The sequence below is a fragment of the Lonchura striata genome, chromosome 1 (assembly GCF_050655825.1).
Source record: "Lonchura striata isolate lonStrDom1 chromosome 1, ASM5065582v1, whole genome shotgun sequence".
Lineage (NCBI taxonomy): Eukaryota > Metazoa > Chordata > Aves > Passeriformes > Estrildidae > Lonchura > Lonchura striata.
This window is the reverse complement of record NC_140703.1, coordinates 89,031,892-89,057,870: the sequence shown is the minus strand read 5'-3', so window position 1 is coordinate 89,057,870 and position 25,979 is coordinate 89,031,892. Positions and strand designations below refer to the sequence as shown.

General features: G+C 41.1%; 1 protein-coding gene across 4 annotated transcripts in view; it reads left to right on the top strand.

The window, feature by feature from the left end:
- The window catches only part of TBC1D8 (TBC1 domain family member 8), a 48,798-nt gene extending 22,940 nt beyond the window's left edge, over positions 1 to 25,858 (top strand). For 2 of the 4 annotated variants that reach the window (XM_085558117.1, XM_085558113.1), the window contains exons 5-20: positions 913 to 1,153; positions 8,526 to 8,685; positions 9,860 to 10,054; positions 11,301 to 11,483; positions 11,860 to 12,010; positions 13,067 to 13,281; positions 14,043 to 14,160; positions 18,087 to 18,372; positions 18,839 to 18,968; positions 19,221 to 19,319; positions 19,836 to 19,904; positions 21,212 to 21,452; positions 22,688 to 22,753; positions 23,366 to 23,455; positions 23,619 to 23,719; positions 24,895 to 25,858. In XM_085558117.1, the coding sequence (XP_085414243.1) occupies positions 913 to 1,153; positions 8,526 to 8,685; positions 9,860 to 10,054; positions 11,301 to 11,483; positions 11,860 to 12,010; positions 13,067 to 13,281; positions 14,043 to 14,160; positions 18,087 to 18,372; positions 18,839 to 18,968; positions 19,221 to 19,319; positions 19,836 to 19,904; positions 21,212 to 21,452; positions 22,688 to 22,753; positions 23,366 to 23,455; positions 23,619 to 23,719; positions 24,895 to 25,353 (2,804 nt within the window). In that variant the 3' untranslated portion in view covers positions 25,354 to 25,858. Of the gene's footprint in view, positions 1 to 912; positions 1,154 to 8,477; positions 8,686 to 9,859; positions 10,055 to 11,300; positions 11,484 to 11,859; positions 12,011 to 13,066; positions 13,282 to 14,042; positions 14,161 to 18,086; positions 18,373 to 18,838; positions 18,969 to 19,220; positions 19,320 to 19,835; positions 19,905 to 21,211; positions 21,453 to 22,687; positions 22,754 to 23,365; positions 23,456 to 23,618; positions 23,720 to 24,894 lie in introns of all 4 variants that reach the window. The other 2 variants (XM_021538527.3, XM_021538515.3) reach the window with 1 other exon arrangement.
- The last annotated feature ends 121 nt before the right edge of the window (positions 25,859 to 25,979 follow it).

The window sequence follows — 25,979 nt, the reverse complement described above, 5'->3', positions numbered from 1 at the left end:
TTATTGCTTTATTGGCATCAGGAGACCAGCTAGGGATGTTAAGGGGTGTAGTCCTGATGTTATTGGCACAGAGAAATCTGGGAAGCTTCCAACAGTTGTTAAGAAGAAATTGAATCTATTTTAAAGTCCTTTCCAGCCTAATTTCTACCCAGAGATTGATGTGACAGGCGAGTAACATCCTGCAGTAGTTATCTAAAGTAAGCTGATTCTCTTTGCCACTTGTATTTATATGATTCAACAGCTTTAAGAGAACAGTGTCCTACACTTCTTGTTCTCTATAAACAAGCCTGACTATTGTTAATGTTTAGGGCAAGATGTGCCCTGTGCCATCTTTCCAGTAAAAAGCAACCAAACAAGAAGATCCAAAGTCTAGGCAGCTTTTCTAATGTCTTGTTTATAGTAGTAATTACACTTTATAGCAGACTCCAAAAAAGTTTTCTTTTGGATGGGAGTTAGCTTTATTTTAAAAGCTCAAGTAACTGTGCGTGTAATTGGTTTTTTACCTGCCTACTGTTTTGTTTCTAGGAGATTACAAAGCTTTTCCCTCTTATCTTTGTATTCTGGAGATGAGCTGTTTCTTCTAGTGGTAAGGAAGCAGGCTGCAGAAATGACTTTTAAAGGAGTTAGGAGCACAGTGTATGGCCAATGTTCTGCAAAGACGCCACTCCCCAGTCTAGCATTTCTTGTGAAGATAGTTAAAATTTTGAGGGAGAGATTCTGAAAAAGATATGTCTTTTGGAGTGGGTGAGATTGAATGCCAAGTCATAACAAACATTTCAGCATTGATCTTGCCCAAAAGAATTTATCTCTCTCCTCTTTGGTTTGAATTTCATTCTGAATTTGATTGTTTCCCAAATCTGAAAGATGAAAGCAAAGTTTCCAACCCACTTTTGCTCTTCTCTTGGATTGCAGTGAAACTTATCATTCCTTGGGTTGAAGTCCAGAAACTGGAAAGAACCTCCAATGTCTTCATGACAGACACAGTCCGTGTCACTACAGCAAATAAAGAGCGCGACTTCTCCACGTTCCTCAATATCTCTGAGGCTTTCAGAATCATGGAGCAGCTGGCAGATGTGACGCTCCGAAGGCTGCTGGATAATGAAATCTTTGAACTGGATCCAGGCCTGCAGGATCCTACTCAGATTACCAAGAGGTAAAAAGCTAAACTGTTGTATGAGCAGAGGTTCAGTCGTGGACTTCATGGTTTGTGTGTTAGCTGGGTAAGATTTTGAAGCTTTGTTTGAGTGGATCCAAAAGAGATTTCATATTGTGTTATGGTGTATCCAAAAGGTGCATTTTAACGTGTGTGCAAGATACAGTTTTTGACTTTATAGTCCTCCCTTAAACAACACAAAGTTTCAAAAGTCATAGAAGAGAAGATTGCAGCAAGGGATATTTTCCATCTTCCCTGAAGAGCAGCATTATTTTGCTTAAATTTTTGGTAATGTGTAGGCTTTCCTAGTGCCTTCAGTCCTCTGGAATTACTGCTTTTGATCATATCTGAATCATAGAATTCCCACTAGTGTGATTGCCATAGCCAATTTAGTGAGCAGTTGCAGGACTTAAAACATGCACAATTGTGGTATTGCTATTGTCAGCTCTACCCCTTGCATCCCTGAAATGCATCTCTGCATTCCTCTCCCACTACAGAAATGCATTTGGCTCTCAGGGAAAGATTGATGGCTATTTCTCTGCTGGTAGCACAACACACAACTCTGTGTTTTATTTGCTGCTTCGAGAAAGGGGGAGGGAAGCTGCCCTTAGGAATTTTAGGTGGGCAGGATGGAATAGCCCAAACTGGAATTTGCCTGGGGCATCAAGGTTAAGGTGCTGATTTAAAATACTTCTATTCTGAATGGGATGTTTGTGGAGTGGTTATCTCCTCTTGAATCATGCACTTTCCTGCTCTTCCTTCCTCTCCCTCTCCCAGGGGTATGAAGGGAATCAGGTGTTGCTTCCTGACTAAAACAGGAGGAATGCATGGTATCATTTCCCAAAAAAAGATAGACCAGTAGCCATTTTATTGTTTCTGAGGGACATTTTTACAGTGGTGGTGGGCCTGTATCTCAGCTAAACACTTCTGCAAAGTTTAATAATGGAGTTTAAAACAATAAAATGGACTTCCTCTGCAATTTCATATTCATACACAGTAAGGAAAATCAGTGACACCAGGATTTCATCACTGAAGAATTCGCTTGAGGTAACATGGTGATGAGCAACCATAAACATCTTTGCAAGCTTTTTTTTAGTAACCAGGGTTCCTTGGAATACAAGAACTACCATTGTTTTTACTCTATGTGTGTAACTTGGTTTTTTAACATTGTAGGCTTTTGGCTCAAGAGATGTAGGGATGTGTACTTCAGCTAATGTGGAATATTGCTGTGGCAGGTTGTATCTCAGCTACTGTCCATGCTTTACCATTTTATGTTCCTCCTGCTTTTGGGCTGAAAAGTTAGATGCAAGAAGAGAAATCCAGAGGAGATGTAACAGAAACCTGGGGTAGATAGTTTTCAGCATCTACCAATTTTTATCATTGTCACTTCCCAAAATAGTCTTGGAATCAGGGGTACTAACCAAATGGAAAGTAAAATTACAGTTGTAAAGCAAAGTATAAGTTTAGTAATATGTTATAAAAAGGGGCTCTCAGGGAATTAACTTTCAAGTACCTTGTGGCATTTTTGAAAAGTAATGTGTCTATTAGTGGTCAAGCAAGAGAAACCATCCCACACACTTATTCAAATAGGTGTTCTCTTTCCTTCTCTCCAATTAAAGAAGAAAAAAGAAAGTGAAAGGAACAGAGGGAGAAGGAACGACAAAAATGTATTTACTGGAGATTTCCCTGTCAAGATGTTCTCTAACCTGTGCTGTGGCTTGGGATGGCACGGAAGATACCAAAATCCCATTTCCTCTGTATGAATTAGGTGGTGGTTGGATAAGCTGCTGTTTCTGGTGCCCTTTGTCCCACTTCAGCAACCACTTTGATGTAAGGTGATTAAGCAAGACTGTAGTTTGAATAGTGGTTAAACTGGTTTTTAGTGTTAAGTGTTTTGGGGGGAATGTTTTACTTTTTTGTTGTATGAAGTTTTGGCTGCTGCTTTTTTTCTTGAAGCCATTTTAGTACTACAAGAGCAATTACTTTTTTCTCAGCACATTCCCTCTAATTGTCATTGTTAATTCTGGAACATGATTTGGAAGCAAATAATAATCTATGGAAATGAAAGCAGACATACACATATTTGGAACTATTCCAGCTCTGACAAATTAATGAAGGTAGTGTGGATGGGTTTTGTTTGCTAAACTTTCTTTTGTGAGAGGCTTGTTTCAATATCTTTATTTAAAAAAAAAATTATTTTTCAGTGCTGTCATGATCTGTATATTCTACAGTCTGAAAACCATAAATTTTTGCCATTCCTGAGGCTCTTGACATCATCTTGCTGAGCAGTGGAGGGATGGGACTCAGAGAGGCTGTGGGATTAGGCCCACAGCCCATGACACAAATTATATATCATGGCCAGAGTCAAGCAAGTCAGTATGCAATTTTTTGTGCTGTTTACTGAAATGATAAGCACAGAACAATGAATTATGAAGGGATTAATGGCAGTGGAGGTAATTTCCATAAAAAGCAAAGTAAAACTGATGTGTGTGGTACCTACAAATCCCATTTCTTGCAGACATAGGTAAATGTCATATAATTTTACTGGAACACATATGGTAACTATTTTTTCTTTTTTAAAAAGAAGGCTGCAGCAGTTTCTGGTATAGGTTTCTTGTACTTCTAATTTCCATCTCTTTCAGGATGTAAAAGTACCCATTGCATTTCTCAAATGTAGTGAGAAATTCTCCAGAGCAGAACCCACAATTTAAAAGCTTTAGTGCTGGTGTAAGTAGGGTTTCTACAGTGTGATGTGTTTTCCCAGGCTCTAACCACATCAGGTTTTTTTCTTCATGTTTAACTGTGAATTACCAATGAGAATGGCTTTGCTTCATATGAAGGCAAAGAAGGTTATTAACACTGATCTAAGCTCTATGGAAACTGTTTGAAATATCCTGAGTCATAAATGTCACTTCAATCTGCATTTATTCATTCAGAATCTGAGAATGCTTTAAACCTTGAGCAACAAGTAGTATATGACTAAAAAAAACTTCCTTTTATTGCACCTCTGTAGCAAAAGGTAGGTTTTGGGTTATCTCTTTGTGATTGCCTAATGTGTTTTTTAGGATTTGCAGTAATGGGTGTATCAGGATCCATACCAGTACTTCACTGTTCTGTCACTTAGAAGTCTGAGGTCTAACTTGAATCTTCTGCACTTTTTGAGTCTAACTTCTTGTTCTACCCAGTACTACTGAAGAGATCAGAGGTGTTCACTTTCTTTAGAGCCGTTTGTGCTCACTTAGAGCAATAATTTGTGTGTTTGGGGCTTGATGTGTATCTTCTTTCTCTGGTGTTTTGTTTTTTTTTTTTTTTTTTTTTTTTTTTTTTTTTTTTTTTTCCCTTAAGCTGCATTGCCCTACCAGGGTTTTCTTATCAGTGTGGATTTCAGCCATTCTGGTCGCTCTTCTGTGGACATTCATCACTGATGCCATGTAGGGGCAGGCATGCAGTGGTGGGATATAGGATTGCCCCAGATACCTTCCCAGTTCTGGGACTGGCATGCTGCATCTTGGTGGCCATAAACTTCTGCAGCCCAGCCAGTGTTCCTTTTCCTCCTGTGAGCATGAGGCTGTTGGCTCTTGTTCAGCTTGTGTTCCTATGAAATCCCAAGGGATGCCTCCTCAGAGGTCATCTCTGTGCTGCATTTGTGAAGCTTATGATGCACAGCTGAAAATATTTGTAATGCCTTTTTTCCCCACAACATCCCTTAAATTTATGAATATAAATCTGAAACTGATCCTGTTGTTATGTTCATTAGCCTCTACCAGCCTTGCATCCAGTGCAGGTTTAGTAACAAGCTTTTGATCCATCATATAAGTTGCTAATGAAGACATTGAACAGAAGTTAATCTAGGACAGATTCAAGGGGGTCCTCTTGATACAACCTTCTCATTTATTAGGAAGCCCTGAAGGGCTGTGTTTTGGGGTACTCTTTTGCAATGGTCTTGGTACAACAGTTTGCCACTTCAAGTTTACATGAGTGGATATATCAAGACTTTCATAAATTTTGGCTAAAACATTCATTCCAACTCCTTCATCTACAAGTCTAGTATTCCTGCTGTGTAAGGGAATGATGTTCAGTTTACATGTGTCCTGACAAGTCCGTGTTGGCTCTTCTCAGATAACATCTCCTGACTTGCTTATAAGAAGCCTTTCTTGCCACATGAATTTAGCTATTCTTCTGAAAAACAAACCATATATTGTTGGATGTGTTATTTCCAAAGTGTCTTACTTTCTGGAGTCTCAACAGTAAGAAGAATCTAGTAATCTGTCTCTTAAAGGAAGAGGTCAACAAGACTGTGTAGATTTTAGACAGGCAACAAGTGACTCAGCAGAGCTAAAGTCTTGCCAAGTTGGCTTCTGCTGGACTTAAAACACAGAAAAACATTTGACAGTGAGGACAGCATTTTAAGCATCCTGATGCTTTTAAGCATTTTGCTAATCTTGTGTGTGTTATTTTCTTTAATTTAAAGCTCTTGGAAGGTAACATGGAGGTCATGCACAGGGAATTATTGCAGTTCAGGCTTGCCATTCACTTTGAAGTGCTGGAGTTGGAGGCAGTCCATGATCCCATAACATGCAAGTTGGGAGCTGCACTCAGAAGGAATTGCTGAATTTTTTGAAAAGTAGGGAACAAGGCAGTTACATCTTGTTATCTTTTATTCTTCTAATGCTTGTGTAAATACTCAGTAAACATTACTTTTACATAATGATAGCTTTCCTTTTTTTAGTTAAGTACCACTCAGTATGCTGCATTTGCTTAAAAACCAAACTGACTGGGAAATAGTTAAGCAAGAGTAGAAATTTTCAAACACGTAGGGCTGCAAGTAGAAAGATTGCATTTCTGTTTGGTTTTGGAGGTCTTTTGAAACTCTAAATGGAAGCTGTGGGACTCTGACATGGACCATCTTCGTTGTATCATATTTAAACAATTGTCTGTCTTGTTTTAGAAGCTAAATTTGTTTGTGGGTTTTTTAGAGTTGTAGGGTTGCGGGTTTTTTTAACCAACTCTAATTTTGTTTGACTTTGTTTATGAAGAGAAACCTTTAAACCCTAGAATTTTCTTGCTTAACAGGAAATATATTCTTGGTGTTGAACTTCGGAATAAAACCTCGTGTTTGAGCCCATAGTGATAGGTGCTGACAGCATCTTGTCTCTCTGCTACCATTTTTCATTCTGAGATCCCTCCTCCAAGCAGGCCGGCCCATTTCAGCACTTGTTTCTTGGGCAGCCCTGGCTGTGGTGTGTTCTCTGTGGTGTTCCTGTGTGAGACTGTGTGAGTCATGGGGGGACAGGCAGTTCCAGGGATGTTGGGACTGGCAGCCTTCCACGGGAGAATGGGAGTGGATACAATGCTGGTGAATTTACTTAGTTTCAGATGTGATTAATGTAATTCTTCTTCAGGTTAGAATCCTGTGGTTTGTTGTCTGAAAGACACTGCATGTGGCCACAGCCCCAAGAAATGCAGGAAAATCCTGAAAACTCGGAAGCTTCAGATTTTGGAGCATAGAAAACAGTCAGCTCTTAAATAACAGACATGTGCCTCAATAGAGGTCCCACTCTGCTGTAAAAAGCCTCTTTTCACATGAAGGTCGAGAAATCTTCACAACCGTGTAGATGCTGGGAGGCTCGTAGCTTGCAGCACAATTGCAGGAGAGCACAGCTCTACCAGACCTGACTGCAGAGGCTATCAGCAGCATTCATCTGTGCTGTGCAGAAATGGAAAATATTTTAGTGGTGAGTTAACTAGGAGGCATATCCTGATCCAGCTTTGTCACAATAGTAGATCGCTGCAGGCACTTATCAGAGTTACTCTCGCTGTGGAATTTTAGCTCAGGAGCAACCTTTTTGTCTTTCTTCACAAAGAGGGTTTTTCTTTGTTCTCTGTGAAAAAACAGGAGACTATTTGTCTGCTTTCTTTGGATAATATTATTAAGGAAGATAATGCTTGAGAAGGAAACAGAAGCTGAACGCTGGTTGAGCGTATTCTGTCTTTTCTGTTGCTTGCAGACACAGATCCTCCCTTCTCAGGTCTCAGTTTGTTCTGGATTGTCTTCCTCCCTGTTCTACATGGCTACATCTTTTTCTATTAATTAAACTAAATTAAAAAACCCAAAACCCAAACAATTTATTTACTTATAGAGGCAGTGGATTAATTTCTCTCAACTTATATTTTAAAAGGGAACAGGGCTGGAGTAGAGGGAACATGTCTGCAGAAGAGGTGGGTGAAGGAAGGAGTAGAGAGGGGATTCACAGCACCAAGGTACCACTCCCTGTTGTGCTTCAGCCCACGTTTTAAATTCTTTCAGTGGCACAAAATAAATTTTTTTTCTCTTTTTTTTTTTTTTTTTCATTTTTCCCTGTGGTGAATCATGCTAGGAAAAATTTACTTGTAGTAAGGAAAATTACATAATTTAAGCCCTAATGTTTTTGGAGCTGCTGTTGGTGAGCTAATAGCCATGGCCTGTTTCTAATGTAATTGCATAGTTCTCTAAATTACTGCAGGCTTCTTTATTAAGAAAGGAAAAGAAAAATAAGTCCCCAAAGCCAAGTCTGTATAACCGTGGCTCAGTAATGAAAGTTTCATTTATTTAAACTTTTCACAAAAATGTGGATGGCTGGCTGGAAGGAGGCCAAGTTCAAATTGAGTGTGGCTGGTGCTCTTATTCCCAGCTGAGCCTGTAAGTGACATGAAACTGTTCTGCATTTTGAAACTGTTCTGAGGGCTCTCTGAGGCTGATATATCTGCAAATTAAGGATTCCATCATTTAAATGCCACCATCATTAACACTTCTATTACTGACCACTTTGGATGTAGTCATTGAGCAAAGGCATTACTTTTGGGTGCAGGTGCAAGTCCCTGGGGTGATGTTGGTAATGCTACTGTGAAGGGAAACAAGGAACATTAGGCTAATATATGTTCATTAGATGAAAGATTTAGTTTTCTCCTGGGCATGGGAATTTGTAACTCCTGGAGTCTGTAAAGTCATACAGCAACCATGGAAAATGCATGGGTAAGAAATAATGTAAAAAAAAACAAACCAGCAAAACAGCTGATTCAAATTAGTGTCCTTTCCCTTACTAGTTACTATACTAGTTGCTTTTGACCTAATTTGTTAAACAAGCAGTTATTGATAAGTTTTCCTTTTAACATATTTCAAAGTTGCTTATACAGTGCTCTGTTCACATAGGCACTGAAGATTGCTGTGATGGTGGTTTTATTCTGTGTTCCTTGCTTTTGGTGAAGCCAACAAGGAAAGTTAACCTCACACTGCATGTCCTGGCTTTTGGGATTTTGTGATTCGTTCTTGCTGCTTTTTCTTAAGGGACCTTGAAGCCAGAGCACAGAATGAATTCTTTCGGGCCTTCTTCAGATTGCCCAGGAAGGAGAAGCTGCACGAGGTTGTGGACTGTTCTCTCTGGACGCCGTTCAGTCGCTGTCACACAGCGGGGACAATGTATACTTCAGACAGTTATATCTGTTTTGCCAGTAAAGAAAATGGCTGCTGCACTGTTATCATCCCACTTAGAGAGGTAGAGTTTTTTGTTTGTTTAATTTTGGGTCCTTACTTGCCTTTTTCTACCCTAAGCCTCTGCTGCCACTTGAGTTACCTACAAAGTGTTGTTTGATGAAAAAGAGCAGGATGCTTGTGTGTATCCTGCCTGCAGGATTGTTGTACAGCTTGTTCTGGGACTCATTAGGGCCTGAGCTGAAAATATGGGTGATTCAAAACTATCCTCAAAGTGAAGTATGGACAGGTAATGCAGCAGGACAGAACACTGCAAAACCAGAGTCTGCTTGGCCTAAGACCTGGGAAAGACTGGACAGGGCTCCCCTCCCAGCTCCACAAATGCATACATCCAGCTTGATGTTGATGGAGGCTGGCTTGGACCCATTCCAGCAATGCAAAAGCATCCTTGCCTGGGATCAACACTGGTGTTGAGCTCTCCCTCCATAGACAGCCTTTAAGAAACCTGTGGGTACTTTGCCAGGCTGTAGGGCAGAGAGAAAGAGGAGACGTTATGCATGCAGTGATGGACAGACAAATTTCCATTAAATCAATAGACAAGATTAAATGGAGGGAGAGTGCAAGGGAAGGTGGTGGGAGTAGAACAGGAGAAGGAAGCTGTCAGCTAACACTTGCCTTATCTGCTATGAATACAAGGCTGTTATGATCTCTTAATTAAAGCTTTCCTTTCATTTTGGACTAATAATAGAGTAACATCCAAATCATATTGTACCTGTAGCAACTTACCTTCCACTATTGCAGAAACAAAAAACAACATGAGAACAGTATTATATACTTAATGAAAATTAACAAAACAACTGTTTTTCCCTACCTTCAAAGGTGGGAAAGTAAATTTCCTCCTCCACACCCAGAATTTGACCAAGTTGATCCTTCTATATATAATTTTTTAAATCATACATTCCTTTCTTATCTTTTCCCTCTGTCTGCTGTTTAGAAGTGAGATGCAAAGTAATCTAGGAAAAAAAAAGGCATCTAGGATACTTTTTGGCATTTGCTTTGAGCTTTTAAAGAGACCATGAACTTCAGGGAATAGGATATATTTGATCAAGGAACACTAATATGAATAACCACATTTAAAGCATGCATATGAAATGCTGTGTTTTGGTACATGTAGAAAATATGAATATGATTTTGTGGATGTGGTGGCTAATATATTTTCTGTAATGTCTCTGGAAAAGGTAATCAGTATAGAGAAGATGGAGGATACAAGCCTTCTGCCTAATCCCATCATTGTTAGCATAAGGAGTAAGACAGCCTTTCAGTTCATTGAACTGAAGGATCGGGATACTTTGGTGGAGAACCTGCTCCAGAGGTTCAAAGAGGTGAACTCCAGCAACCCATTGCACTGCAACAACTTGCAAAATAACAATCAGGTACCGAACTTTTATTTTATTACTAATTCAATATGTTTCATTATTCCACTGTCCTGCCTTCTTTGGGAGGCCCCCAAATTGATCTTGATCCAATGCTCATCTGATGCCAGCTTTAAAGACCTGGCTGGTGGGATAGAGGACACTCACAGCATATTTGTCATTGACATGTTAGGGAGAGCAGGGACTGTGATAGGCAGTTGGGTTACCCTTTACAGAGACCTCAAAAGTTTGGAAGAATGAGCTCATAGAGACCTCTTGAAGTTCAACAATAGCAAATGTGAAACCTGGCAAAAAAAGCCCATGTGACAGGAGAGGCTGGGGACTGGCTGCCTGGAGAACAGCTGTGTGGAAAAGGTGGAGGAGTCATGAACAAGTCCAGCCTGTAAGTCAGCTGTGTGCTCTTACAATGTAGAGGGACAACCCCCATATCAGGTTGCACTAGCAGGATTGTAAACAATGGAATGTTGATGGAATGTTACTATTTCCTTTTATTCAACACTTAGGAGGCTGATCAGGAGTACTGTGTCCAAGTTTGACTCTGCTCAATTACACATGAAAAGCATTGATAATTTGGAATAAGTTTAGTGGAGGGCTATAAAGATGGTCAGGGTCTGGAGCACATCCTTTCTAAGGAGAGGTGGAGGGAGCAGGGTTTCCTCAGCCAGACTTCTGCCAAATAGTGGCAAGTTGGAAGATAAAGGCAAACTCTTCTTCAATATACCAGTTGAAAGACAAGCAGCCACAGCTTCAAGATTTACCAAGGAAAAATCTGAATAAATAAAAAGAGAGCTTTCCCCTCATGGTTAGGCAGGACTGGACCAGGCTGTCCAGAGCAGCAGTGCACTCTGCTTTCTTGGAGCTACTCAACTTGACTGGGCTCCAGGGCTGACACTCCAGGGCTGAGGGCTCATGCTTTGAGCAGAGGATTGAAAACAATAGTCCTCTCCAACCTAAATTGTTCTGTGATTTTGTCTTTCAAATCATAACAGTAGGAGACTGTTGGGTAGCTTGTCATCAAGCTTGTCACTTAGAATTGGCTAACAACTTCTGTTTTAAAGTAACAACCCTTTTCCTGACATGCAAATGGATGACAATTTGTATAAAGTCTTGAGTAAGACCTTTTCTCCTGAAAGGTGTTAAAGGTTTTGATGCAAAAGGCAAAGGGTAATGCAGCTCTGTCTTGAGGACAGTTGAGGATGTAGTTCTTAGCCTTTTCAGTCATTACCACTTTGATTTGGCATTGCAGAACAGCATTGGCCTTGGATCCATGTACACACTGGGGGATGATGAACCTGCGTGTCTGGGAACAGAGGCTTCACAAGGGAAAGAGAGAAGTGAATGTGAAAAGGAGAACAATTACTTGCTCAATGCAGAAGCACTAAGGTCAGACTTTCATCAGTCAGGAGTGCCAGGCCTTGATTTTGGAAAGGTATGTAACATTTGGGGAGTGCTGTAGGAGTTTTAGGTTTTGTTTTTTAAAAAGCTGGGGTTATATTCAGTCAGGATAGGTCTTTTTAGTAAAATGCATTCTGTATTGGTTGGAGAAATTAGATACAGCTTTTTTATTTGAATGGATTTTTTTCTTCTCCCTTCCCCCATTTCATTCTGAATATTTATAATTTTTATTCCTGTGTGCTGAATTAGATATGCAAAGTGGAGAAAGTCAAAGTCCCTAGAGCAAACTTCCCATTTCCATTGGTAATGGAATACCTTGCGGAGTTTCTAATATGCAAAATGCTTTAGTTTACCAAGTGTCACATGCACATTATGTTGGTTTTTTTTTTAATATATCTTCTTGTTTCCAGTCTAGAGAGCAAATCAAAGAGAGCCTGTGGGATGACCATTTTGTAGAGTATGGCAGAACTGTGTGCATGTTTCGCACAGAGAAGATCAGAAAACTTGTTGCTATGGGAATTCCTGAATCCTTAAGAGGCAAACTCTGGCTGCTTTTCTCAGGTGGGCATGCTTAGAAATGTAAATGTTCGCTGTAGGCATCATCTGATTCTGGACATGGCAAAACATTTAGGCAAGAAATCTCTCACGGGCAATTAAATGTCCTTTACATGGAACCTGTGATAGTGCTTAACAAAAAGAAGACATGATCTGAACTGAACTAATATATGCAAGGATATACCCAGGTAGATCTAATAAAAGTTTTATTTCAGGATGACATCATATGATGTATAGAAGAATCAAAGTAACATCTTTGTAATCTAGGTAATTTAAAATTAGCATCATGTTTTCATAAAACAATGTTCATCTTCAAGCAACAATTAGATTGTAGTGTAAATACTGAGTTAGCCCTAGACAAATCAGATTATTGCAAAATAATGATAATCTCAAAGTTGGCAGACCTGCTCCTGCTTCTCGTTGAATGTTGGCAGGGCTTACAGAAACTGGAGATGGAAAAAACAACTCATTTCATTGACAAATGTGGCAGAGTCAGAATGTGCCTACAATGTGATCTCAAGTTTAGTTCTTAATCCAATATATCACATATTCAGACATTTGTAAATGTAGAGCTTTTCCTCCTTGAAGGATGTGAACAGTGCTGAGTACATTTCTCCCAGTAATATGTGAAGGTGGTGAGACACTTGGAAGGGGTTGCCCAGAAAAGCTCTGGATGCTCCATCCCTGGAAGTGTTCAAGGCCAGGCTGGATGAGGCTTTGAGCAACCTGGTCTTGTGAAAGGTGTCCCTGCCCACAGCAAGGAGGTTGGAATGAGATGATCTTTAACCAATACTTTCAACCCAAACCGATACTTTCTGATGGAGACATCTTTTGCTCAATCAAGGTGTTTTGGATGATGTTGTGTCATGTAAGCTTTACTAATGCTTCGTTTTCAAGATGTGTATTCCGCTAGAACTTTGTCTTTTAGGTCTGGATATTCACAGACCTTGGGGAAAACCACCTTGCTGACACCCTTTTGAGCAGTAACTCCCACAACACTTAGGTTTAGCATCGTCCTTATGCGCCCCCCTCTTCCTCTTTCTCCCTTCCTGCTGCCTTCAGACGCGCAGACGGATCTCGCCTCGCATCCTGGGTACTACGTACATTTGGTGGAGGCATCCATGGGCAAGTGCTGCATGGCAACGGAGGAGATCGAGCGTGACCTGCACCGCTCGCTGCCCGAGCACCCGGCCTTCCAGAGCGAGACCGGCATCGCTGCCCTCAGGAGGGTGCTCACGGCGTACGCGCACAGGAACCCCAAAATAGGATACTGCCAGGTGAGAAACTCCCTTCTTGAGAGTGCTTTCAATGGTGCTTTTTATAAATAAAGACCTTTCAGTTGGAAAAGTAACATAATAGTAGATATTAAATGTCATTTTTCCTTGGAAAACAACCACATGGTCTCACCAAAAGGCTCTGTTCTACCAACGATATTCCTTCAGCATTTTGCGAACTGCATTTATAGTTACAGGAGGGGAAAAAATTGTTTCTGCTGCTTCTGTTTGTTGAAAAGTGCATTTCTTGGACAATACTTGGAAGCCGTGCAGGGCGAATTGGCCTGCACAGATGAGACTTTATGTAGTGCACTGGGGCAGAGGCTTAATGAACCTTTCTGCCACTTTCTTCCAAAACTGATGATAAATGATCAAAGTATTTTGTCTAGCTGGTCAGCTCCCTGAATTCTGATTAACATCATAGTGGTCCTGAGACTAGAATAGGGGGCAGTGAAAGTAGCCCCAAAACATCTTGGAGTATCAGTTACCTGCTTTGTATCTTGGCAAATGCAGTACTGTGCTTTTCTCCATTGTTTCCTATTGCTCTTATGAAAAGCAGTGTACGTAAGCTTGGAAAACTTGCTATGCCTGTGAGTTGCAATTATGTATTTGTTGTCTATTCTCTCTTTTTCTTGCTTTTTTTTTCATAGTTCTTTACATCCTGTTAGGCTACTTTTCTTTCTATAAAAATAGCAACAGTTGAGCTTTTGTCAGTAGGATTTGCTGTCACTAACAAATTCCATTTTCTTCTTTGCCCTTGTAAGTCTATGAATATTTTGACCTCCGTGTTACTGCTGTATGCCAAGGAGGAAGAAGCCTTTTGGCTGCTGGTTGCTGTGTGTGAGCGGATGCTGCCCGATTACTTCAACCACCGAGTGATAGGTGAGCTCATGTTCTTTGTCTTGCAGACTGGGAAGGGGCAGCCATATGGCACAGGGGTGGGGGAAATGCTCAGGGTCATCTGGGTCCAGCCCCCATGGATGAGGTGCTCCATCTACTTGTGTGGTGTGCAGGGACAGCAGCACTGGCTGCTCAGATTCCATTCAGGGTTGGTTTTGGTCTGAAGGGTTTGAGCAGCACAATCTCTAAGTATATGGTCAACTTCACAGTGTGGTTTTTTTTTTTCTTTCCTGTTGGTCAGAAGGTGGTGACACTTCTGGCTGTTACATAAATAGAAGAGCTTGTGGGTCTTGGCTAGGAGTATGCAGTATTAGAAACTCAGGCTGTTTAAGATGAAAGTAGGAAAGATCTGCTTTGTGATCTGAACTGTCTGAATTGCCTGGCTGCTGGAGCAATGCAGGCTTGCATCTGCACTAGCCCTTTGTAATGAGAGCTGATGCAAGTCCCTCTGCCACGCACTGTGTGTGCTGTGTCCCCAGTATAGTGCCATTATTTTTAAGATTGTTGTGCAGACTGCCTAATGCACAGAGAGGGGCTAAGCAGTATTTGTTATTTGCAGTCACTTCCCATACATAAATGTTGGACAGCTTTTCCCTTTTTAATGCTAACCTTAGTCTGTAGCTGCAGCATCTGCTGTTACACCCTTGCTGTGGCAAAGAGAAAGACCAGAGTCACGTGTGAGGTATTGGTTCTGGGAGCTAGAAATGGTCTGGGCGCTCTCGTGCTGCCTGTGGACTAGAAGGAGATATTTGAGATTTCCAGTCTTTTCCTTGAAGGTTGGGGTTGTCATTCCAAACACTGTGTCACTGCTCAGTTTCTGTCTTATCACTGGCAAGAAGGTAAGTTAAAGCTGAGTTATTCCAAAGTTTAGCTGGATGCTTAGTATGTGTTGTGGTGCTTTGAGTGCCATTGGTATTTTCTGCTAGTGGACTGGGCATTGTAACTGTCCCACTTGTCAGAATTTTTCTTCTTGTCTCCAGACATGACTTTAAACTGCTATTTTGATAACTGACTTCCATGTTTGTCCATCTCCTTCCTTGATTAAAGCAGAAACACAGCTTTATCACTACTCAAGCATTTCTGGATATCAACAGCGTGCTTTGGATTACTCATAACTTTCTGATGCTTGCTGGGTTATTGCCCTTAAGTAGCATTCTCTGCTGCTCACCTGAGTTGTGTCACCTGGCCAGCCATATCCCTGCCTTAAGTTGTTCTTGATTTGTGCTTTATATCTTACCTGTCACTTGGCATGGCTACAGCATACATTAAGTGCTGAAAGTTTTGGTTGTTCTGTCTCTCTGTTTTCTGGCCCTCTTTATCGCAAGGAAATAGTTCTGTGTCCCTCTACTGCCATAGTTCACCACAGTGTGAAGAGCCAGGAATTCAGTTTTGCCCTGCTCTCCCTGGCTGAGTGGCACTGGTGCAGTTTTGCAGCATAGTTGCTTCACTGACTGCTTATTTCTGCAGCTCTGCTTTACCCTGGAACTTAACATGCCCAAATCGGTGCTAGTGATCTTCTCCACCCTGCCCCTCCTCTGGTTCCTGTTGCTTGAGTTAGTGTTCTTGGCTCTGCATTTCAGTCGACCTTTTTTGATTTGCAACCAGCTTTTGTCTAAACTTTGTATTGTTTCTTCCTGCATAACACTTCCAAGACCAAACTTTTCCTCTTTGTGCACTCTGCCAATACTGTTTGTCCAAATTTTGATCTGTCAATAACTTTGGTGATCTCTGATCTTGCTACCTGTCACTGTGCTTTTCCTCTGCAGTGTCAGCCAGTAATCTCTGCAATCCAAACAGCTACCAAATTAATGACCTTGGTTATAACAGGCCTTCTTAGCATCCTTTTGTCTCAGACCTTTTCTTTATGACTTTCAGAGTCTTCTATTTATGTGTGTGTTTAGTTAGTTAGTTAGTTAGAATTTTTGCTTTCAAAACTTAGGCAATTCAGTCCTACTCAACCTTCTTACTTTTATCTCCTTCCTTCAGCCTTGCCAGCTCTGACCCCTTTCACAAGCTTTTTCATTATTTTACTGCTTGCAAATGGAAAAGCCTGCGGGCAGGGCTTCTCCTTCAGGAATTCCCTGTGCTTCTCCTCTCTGCAATGCATAGAGGAAATTATAGGCAGATAGGTGCAAGATAGAAACAAGTTGTATATGGGTCAAGAGTGGTGGCAAGGGTCAGGCATATCCTATTCTCAGTTACCATGACTTTTCTATCCCCTGCATAAAGCAGCAGGGCATCTTACCCCACTTTACCTGTTAGACTGTCATCAATTTGACACTGTAATTCTTGAAGCACTGAAAACCTTATTTCATTTCTCTGACTTGACTTTTCAGTCCTCAAGATGTCATTTATCTTGCATCTAAGGTCATAATTTTTCAAATCCATGCCCTGGTGTTTTTCTACCTCATTGTGGTCTCATGCTCACGTGCTCAGATTTCATGTTTTCTGGGAGCCTAATGGAAAAATAGACAGAAAAGTCAATTTTAATATGTCTGCTTGACTTTCATCTACAGTGGCAGCACTTATATTATAAGAAGATCTGTGAAAGATCTGGACAGTGTTGCATGTTCCTTTAAAGCTCAGGTTTTGATAGTGCTGTCTCTAAGTTTGGAATGATTTATTTATATATGTCTTGCCTGTCTCTGACTTCCTTCAAATATCTCTAAATCCAGCTCTAGTTTTTTTGGGTCTGTGTTAACTATGGCTGTTAAATTGCTTGCATTAAGCTTATTTTAAAAAACCAAACAAAAATTACCCTCTGTTGAGTACCTCTAGCCTTTCTACTTTTCTTCAATCTTACAGGAAGCTTTTTCTTCAAAGCATCATGCTTGATGTGTTTCTCAAAAGCTTTTTGGATGTCCATCGGCTTTTATTTTTGATTTGTGGTGCTGTAATGTTTGTTCAGTCACCAGCAGAAGCTCTTTGTGGACTGATGTGAAAGGTTCTAATACTGAGAAATGTCATAGGTATTTTTTTCCCTGTGATTTGACTGCAAAGCTCTCTGCCACAAAGTGCTAGGGATATATATGTTTCAGCAATTAATATTGTGTCCTAATATTAGCAGAATATGGACTATAAGAAAGAAATTAATAACTTGAAAAGAAAGACAAAATAATTGAAAATGTTAACTTCATTTTGCATTCAGGAATATTTTTAACTTGCAGTGTCTTTGGGCAAAGCCCTGATGTGGGAAATTTTGTTTGTAGACACAGTCCACTTAATTGTAACAGCCACTGACAAAGCAGAACTGAACTAGTAGCTAAACCCAGAGCCCAGATCTGCTCCTTTTGGAAAGACTGGTTGGGACAGTTAGGAAGTCTTTTATCTGGGCATTGCGGAAGTCTTTTGTTCTTTATGTGTAGATATATGTGCTTGTAAGTATATACTTGTATCTGTGCCTGTGCTTTCGTGTAAATATTATTCTTCCTGCTTGGTGTGTGTAGGCATATCTGGACTTCCAGCCTACATTTTCTCAGAGGAAAACCTTTGCTGCCCACTTGCTTGAGTACAAGCATCAGAAAGGACTGTGTACTGTCTTTATTTTTACTACATATATCCCAAGTGGAGCAGTAAAATGCTTTAAGATTGCTTTTGCTAGCACTTAATTATTATGTGCTTTTGTAGCCAAGACCAACAGCTGCTGCTATTGCTATTTCATTGCACCCTAAAGGCACTTAGGAAAATTAACACACATTTTGCAGAAAGTTGTAAGGTTTATGGACACAAGGGTTGGGCTGAGATCACAGCAGGAGGATAATGGCAGTTTTCACTGTAGATGCATGTGTACCTTGCCAGTTTAAATTTTAAGAATGTCTTGCAGTTAACAGTTGACAGCAGTGATTAGCTTACAAAAATATTTTTTCCTGTGTCAGTGCCGACTAATGCTTTTTCTTTATGACTTGTAGGTGCTCAGGTAGACCAGTCAGTGTTTGAAGAGCTTATAAAAGAACAACTTCCAGAGCTGGCTGAACATATGAAGGATCTGACAGCCCTAGCTTCCATCTCTCTTTCCTGGTTCCTTACCCTTTTCCTCAGCATCATGCCCCTGGAAAGTGCTGTGAATGTTGTGGACTGCTTTTTCTATGATGGCATCAAAGCCATTTTCCAGCTGGGCTTGGCCATACTGGAAGCCAACGCTGTGGATCTGTGTAACAGCAAGGATGATGGGCAGGCCCTGATGATCCTGAGCAGGTATGGTCACACAGGAGTGCTCCTTTCATCTCAGGCTGTTCTGCCCTAAAAGAAAGGCATTGCTCAGTAGGCACCAGGGCCCTCCCGTGTCACCCTGCTGCTGCTGCTCTCACAGTGTCTGCCTTAAACAATGGCTTTGTACGTCGACGAGATGTCCTGTGAAGTTTCCTGGCATTGCCTGCGTCAGTGTGCAATATTTACTGCTGCTCTTCGTGCCTTCCCTAGACTGATGGGCTTCCTGCTCCAGACTTCAAGGAGACAGAAGTTTTATTCCTTGGGCAGCATTTAGTCATTTGGCTGGCTTGCTGTTCCTCAGATGAGTAATCGCAAGGGCATTTTTGAAAAGTCTAGCTTGCCCAAAACTCAATTTATTTCTAAGTCTGAGCCATAAAACTTATTTGCTTACTTTAATTGAGAAGAACACAGTGCAATGTGGTCTGTGTTCTGACATATTTCCTCCCTTCAGGTTTTTAGAGCATATCAAAAATGAGGAAAGCCCTCTGCCACCTATTGGTAATCACCATGCATTCTTCAGTGATGACCAGGAATCCTTTCCAGTGACTGAAATAGCCAACCTGATTAATGATTCTTATGAGGTAAAATAATTCTTTGTATCTACGGAGAGGATTTAATTCAGCTTGGATGCTTTGAAAGTTAATACACATGTTTACAGATTCCTTGATTGATGTGCTCTCATGCACAAAACTAGATGTAGTATGAGTACCCAGATTAGAGACTGGTTATGCCTTTTCTTCAAGGTCTCACTGCACTTTAAAAGTTGAATTTCCTATTAATACAAGTATCATAAAATACAACACAAATAATAAATTTCTGTTCCTCTCTTACAGAAATTTGGAGACCACTCTGTGGAACAGATAGAGCACATGCGCTACAAACACCGGATCCGTGTCCTGCAGAGCCACGAAGATACAACCAAGCAGAATGTGGTGAGCAGGGTGTTAATATGACTGAGGTAGCTCAGCATTGCCTCTGGAGATACATGGGTTTAGTTTTTAAAAAGGCGTCACCAGGTCTTGAAAAATCATTGCTGATTCTGCAAAAAGCTCTTTCCTGGGATTCCAATGGGTTTTTTTTGGCAGCCATGTACATTATTATAGTTTAGGGTGCTTTAAAGTTCTGAACAACTGCAAGACTGTCCAGCTCAGCACCTTATCTGTGACTGTGGCCGGCCGTTGGCAGATTCCTGGGGAAGAGCGTGAGGAGAGACAGCACCACACGATGCATCCCCGGCCTCTGTGACCTGTAGCTTAGGGACTTCCTGTCTTTGTTTCTAATAGCCCTTGAGGGATTTCTCTTTTCATGGATGTGTCCAAATGGTGAACCTAAAGAAGGGGGAAACAGCGCAAAGATTTTTTTAGTAGTGGTTTTCAGCTGTTCCACCTAAGTACAGCTCATGAGCCCATGTCAGTGATGTCGCTAACATGATTTTCTTTCTTTTTAAGCTCCGAGTTGTCATCCCAGATGTTTCGATTCTTCCTGAAGATTTAGAGGAATTGTACGACTTGTTCAAGGTTGGTCTCCCTGAAAAGCAGGGGATGCACCTCATTGAGGCTTCTTTGGGCATAGCTTTCAGCTGTTGCTTGGCAGTGCAGCACTGACCTCCCGTCCTCTGGCAGGGCCGTGCTCCCTGGGTGGGATCTTGCCATTTTGTCCTTTCTGTGGTTGTGCAGTTGTTAAAGAGGAACAGTAACAGACTGATTCTTCAGAGAACTGCTCCAGAGTTTTTTATAACTTTCTGCTTGGAAATGGTCCCTGACAATGGTCCCTGTTAACTTTCACATGCAGAATAAATTAAATATTATGTAGTTGTGCTCATTGGGAAATTGGCAGTGCTTTTAAATCCTGTTCTCTAAATGCTCTTTAAAGGAAGACTCTGTTCTCCATGGGGAAAAAAAACCAAACCCCACAACCTTGTGTCCTTGCAATTTGTTCCTAATTTTCTAATAGGGTCTTTTTTGAGGGGTAATTATTTTTGGTTTTGTTTTGTTTTTTTTTTTTTTTAACTAAAAGCGGTTTCAGCTCCTTTCTGTCAAGCTGATGTTTGATAAAACTTAAAGTTGGAGACAGTGACATCTAAGCTTATACAACTATACTTGATATAGAGGTCCAAGCTGTAGTTACTTCCCTTAATGGATCATTTCTTCTGTGTATTGTTCATCGCCATAAATACTGAGAATATGACTGTGGCATGTTGTTAGTGTTACACAGCTTTGTCACCAAGAGCAGCTGTGTCCTGCCACCATTAGTGGTTGTAAAATGATGCTGCTGGGGCTTGTTCTTCTGTGCTTCCCTCCTGCTCCTCACTGTTGGTTTTGATCTTTGACTAACTTCCTCTAATTCCATTTTCTGGTAGTGGTTCCTTTTTTTGTTATTTCCCTTGATCTCCCAGGGACAGCTTACTTTGTTGGGACTCTTTGTTTTACCTGCCCCTAACAGAAGACTAATGCTGCAGTATCTAAATGGAGAGGTCTGAGACAGAATAAATGAGCAGGTTAAGCCTATGGTTGCTCCATGTTTTTTGTGACCCTCTGTACCTTTGGCTGCTAAGGTCAGATGTTAAACAGAGTTTCAGTAGCCCACAGTGAATTTCTTTCAAGAATCTGCCCTTATTAATTATTCACTGGAAATTGTAAGAGTGGCTGGCTGCTCTGATGAAAGATTTGCTTTTTCACACAGGAATGGTCTTGGTCTCACTATGACAGAGCGAATTTCGAGCATGCTACAGCATAGTTTGATGTGAATGCCTTTTTCTGCTGGTCGTTCTCTCTGCTGCCGTGCCCTGCAACAACCGCTCTCATGTGTGTCCGATTTCTCCTAGAGGGAACATTTGATCAGGTGCTACTGGGAGAGCAGGAGCGCGGTGTCGGAGCGCCATGACCCCAGCAGGCCGTACGCCGAGCAGTACCGCATCGACGCCCGGCAGTTCGCCAGCCTCTACCGCCTGCTCTCGCCCTGGACCTGCGGGGAGCACACCGACCTCCTCGCCCACAGGACCTTCCGCCTCCTGGATGACAACATGGACCGCCTCATCGAGTTCAAGGGGCTCGCCAGCTGCTTGGGTATCGGCTCACTGCGGGCTGGGCCGCGGGGCAGAGCTGGGGGTGGCACGTGGGGGAGACAGGAGTGTTAAAATGCCACGTAACTGGCAGAGAGGATGGTTTCTAGGGCTTGTAATTACCCAGGTCAGTGATCGTTACTCATTCTTTTGTGTTTCAATCATCTGAAGTCAATTTGATTTAAAAGACAGACTGAGGACATGACTGAATGTTGCATTGGAATATTAGATTTCTCAGACAATAGTAATTTTGTTGAAAACCTTGCATGAGTGAAGAATTACACTTGGGTCTGCACAGAATGCTAGGAAATCCTCTCTACGAGTTGCTGCTCTGAGCATACCTCTGAAATCTCAAGGTACCTCTTTGAAAACTGCTTTTTGAAGACTTAACCTTACACAGGTTAAGGCAGGCTGACTGCTGCCTGCCTTGCATTTTGGCAGTAAGCAGAACAAAAAAAAATCTGGCCAGCAGTGACTGAGGGCTATGCTAGGGTTGATCTTGAAGCCACCAGCTGTCTTAATAGGTGAAACTGACTGTCCAAAATCTGGCTGAAGGGGAAATGGCAAATCTCAACTGTTGTCTGACCTCAAGTGAAAAAAAAATGAAATTCAACGCTTCAGTAAAAATCAGTGATTTTGTAATCTTTCTACTTATGATTTTTAGATTTTTTATGTGAACACTAAGGCACCCTGTATTCTCTTTTTATTTCATTCTTAGAGGGATACAACTTTCAATTTAAAGTTCTCACAGTATTTGAGTGCATTTGAAAGTTTAGAATCTAAGTTTTATTGGTCACTGAAAATGGGAATCATATTACATGTGAAATAGTTACCTCCTTTGGGCTTGCCCTACAGAACAGCAGTAAGGGCTGAAGGGGAAAAATGCTAAGAATATGATATCCCCAACATTATCTGTCTCCCCCCTCACATTTCTGTAAACGTGTGGCAGCAAGCAGCCTTTATTAGATTCCCTGCCATCCTCCTTGGTGTTTTTAAATGATGCTGAAGCTCCACAGAGTGAGGTGCTCCCAATCTATTTCACAAGAACAAAGACCAGAACAGATGGCTGTCACCTGCTGTTCCTCATTGACAGGCACAACCTAAAGTTATACACTGGCCATATGTTTATTGTCCATGTAAACAGTTATCCTTTGTGCACAGAGACATGCCTGATTTATTTTAAACTGTGAAAGTAAATGCTCTGGTTCACTTCCTTCTTGTACTTTATTTTCCTTGCAGATGTTATGTATAATGGAGAAATGAATGAAAAGATAAAGTTACTATATAAGCTGCATATCCCACCAGGTAAGAAATATGAAAGGAAATTGATACCTCAGTTTCCCCCAAAAAATCTCTTGCTTTTGGGAAAAAGCTGCTTAATGAATAACCCCATCTTGCTTCCTTCCACCTTGGAGCATGCAGGATGTGCATTTGTAGTTACACTCACTGTGTTTAACAAATTACTCCATTAATTACAAATGGAACCTTTTTGGATGAAATGTACCACTTACAATGTCAAAGCTCACACATCTGTTGGATTCAGAGATCTTTTGCAGCCAATTATATGGGTTACTTACAGACAAAATACAAACTGAAATAACATTTTTGAATGGCTTGTACTCCACGTACAGTAATCTCCTTGTATAGCTTGATCCAGTTTTGATTAGGTGACAAAATTCTGTGGTATTTTCCCTGTGCAAAGTTTTAAATTAAATGTGCAGTTCTTGGCAAGCTTCCAATTGCAGCACCAGTCTTACAGGAACATGATTTTACAGTATGATTTAATGAAATACCTGAAAACATTTGCAAAATATCTTTGCACAATTACATCGCTTTCTTCAAGTATGTACATTTTAGAAAAATAAATAACCATCATGCCGAATTCAAAGGATCTAACTTGTCACATTTCTTGAATAGCTCTCACAGAAAATGAACGAGAGAGCCAGTCACCGTTAAAGAATCCTTTGCTGTCAACATCAAGACCACTGGTCATTGGAAAATCAAACGGTATGTCCAGAGAAGTTCTCTTAATGTGAATGCATGAGATAACCAACTTTCCACTTGCGATCCCTACCATGTTATCTCTGCTCTCTGGGGTTTATTTTGAAATGTAAATTTACTGCAAGTGACTTGAAAATTAATTACCCTTTTTATATCTGCTCAAAAAAAGGTGATGCAGTAGATTACCAAAAGCAGTTGAAGCAGATGCTGAAGGATCTAGCCAAAGAAAAAGATACTAAAACTGAAAAGGAATTGCCAAAAATGAGCCAGGTATGTACCTTAGAGGCTGTACTCTGTTTTTCAAGAAGCATATGAAAAATTAAATTTTTGAATTCAACAGTTTGGCTCTCTCACGAAGTATAACTTCAGCCTGAACTGGGATTCAGTCCTTCAGGCATTGATGATTGGGCTCCTCTGATCTAGGGAGCAGGTGCTTGAGAACTTTTACTTTCAAGAAACTACCTTCCTAGCAGTTCCTTCTGCTCTGACTGGCTGGTGAATAGAATTTCAGACTCACCCTCACCTGTAGCAGAATATTGAAGCAAATAGGCTTATCCACGCTGGAAAAAGGCTTCCTAAGCCAAAGAATTCCCAAGAATGCACATTTTTGTTGTTTTCCCATACCTCCTCTGCACCAAAGCAGTAGCTTCTTAGTCTGCCCCACCTGGAACTTGCCCTGTCTTAGCCAAACACTGACTAGAACTGCAGGAAGACAGCTGAAGGCTGACACAGTCTTGCATGGTTCCTAGTGCCAGTAGCTTTCTGTATTGTTGGCGTAAGGAAAGCTACTGGAGGGAAAAGGGCCCCATACTAATAAAACAAATGTACAGACATGCAAAGAAAGATGGGACTGCCCCCAGAATCCCTTCTGTGCTTGTGTTGCTAAATGAAGTTTTAAATGGGTGGCATGAACCTAGCCTGTCAGCTCTGCAGGGGCTCATAATCTCATAAAGGCGTAATTTCACTGAAGGCTCACAACTCTCCTAACAGGAGACAGAAAGGAGCTGGGTAGGGAAGATCTTTGAATTGTTTTAGACGAGCTGGGAAGGAGGTGAGAGAAGCAGATGGGAAGTTTGTCTGCAGGCGTGTGGATGGCTAATTTGGTTGTAACCCATTCTGTGTAGCAACCACCAATAAGGGATTTTCCCTTGCCTTGTCTCTCACTTGCCCATAGATCATCTGGCAGGTCCTGATTTCCTTCATCAGGGCATCAAATACTTCACTGCCCTTTGCTCTTTTTGATTTCAGCACAGGGTTTCCTAGCACCACTGGGGGCTGAAATCCTTTCACTAACAGTTTTTTAAAAGCAGGCAGACGTTATATAAGAACACATAAATGTACACAGCATTCCACCTGCTTTTGCAGGACTGTGCCCTGCCTGACTCCTGCAGTGATCCTTAGCGGGGCTGTTCAGGACTTTGATGCTCACTTTTCATCCTTTACAGAAGGAGTTCATTCAGTTCTGCAAAACGTTGTATAGCATGTTTCATGAAGATCCAGAGGAGAATGATTTGTACCAAGCCATTGCCACTGTGACCACACTGTTACTTCAGATTGGGGAAGTAGGACAAAGGAGCATCAGCCTGGGGAGTGGATCAGATGAGTTCACCGAGGACTTGCAGCCCGAGGCCTCTGCTTCAGACCAGGATGCTGTTTTTACTGACACTGTGAAGACCCCTCACAAAGACTCTCAACCTTCACCTGTGACTGAAGGGGACTGGACTGTCTCTTTTGAACATATTCTAGCCTCCCTCTTGACCGAACAATCATTAGTTAACTTCTTTGAAAAACCCTTAGAACTGAAACCAAAGCTTGAGAATGCAAAGCTATATCAATACAGTCTCAGAACAAATGGAATGAGCTGCCAGTCACGGAGTGAACATGCAAAACCAAGCATGCAGTAGCAGCAAACATAACAAAAATGAAATGCACTGAAATTATGCCAAAGGACATACTGTAAAAGGCTTTCAGTTGACAGTGGACTTTTGGTATCCAATTTGGTGGGTCTGTGGTTTTCAGTTTAAGAGCTTTAAAAGCTAAAAGGGTGTGTAGGTTTGTTTTGTGCCATTGATTTATTATGTTCTCGTTTTGAATGTAAAAGGAAACATCTGTCTACAGTGTGAAGAACTGAAGCCCTCTTCTGCATTGGGAGAGCAGAGGCTGGCTCCAGTTGTCTTTCTTTTTTTAAGCAGGGGAAAACACTTCTTATCTGCTGTCCACAGTTCGTTTCAGTTGCCTTTTTTTGCACTAATACTGAAAACTGTTTCAATGCTGGTAATTGAAACTATTTTAATATATTTGATTGTATTCCAATTTTTATGTCTTGCTGAAATGTTAAGTGTACATGGACTGTGCTTCTGATGTTGGTCTGTGAAAACATGCACTTTTCAATAAACCCTTTTTGTACAAGACTGGCACTGACAGTATTTACTGGTTTAGCGAAGTAAAGTGCCTTTAGTCCCTAGTGATTTAAACAAGTACCCGGAGGTAGCATGATCACAATTATTTCACTAATCAAAACCTGTTTCTA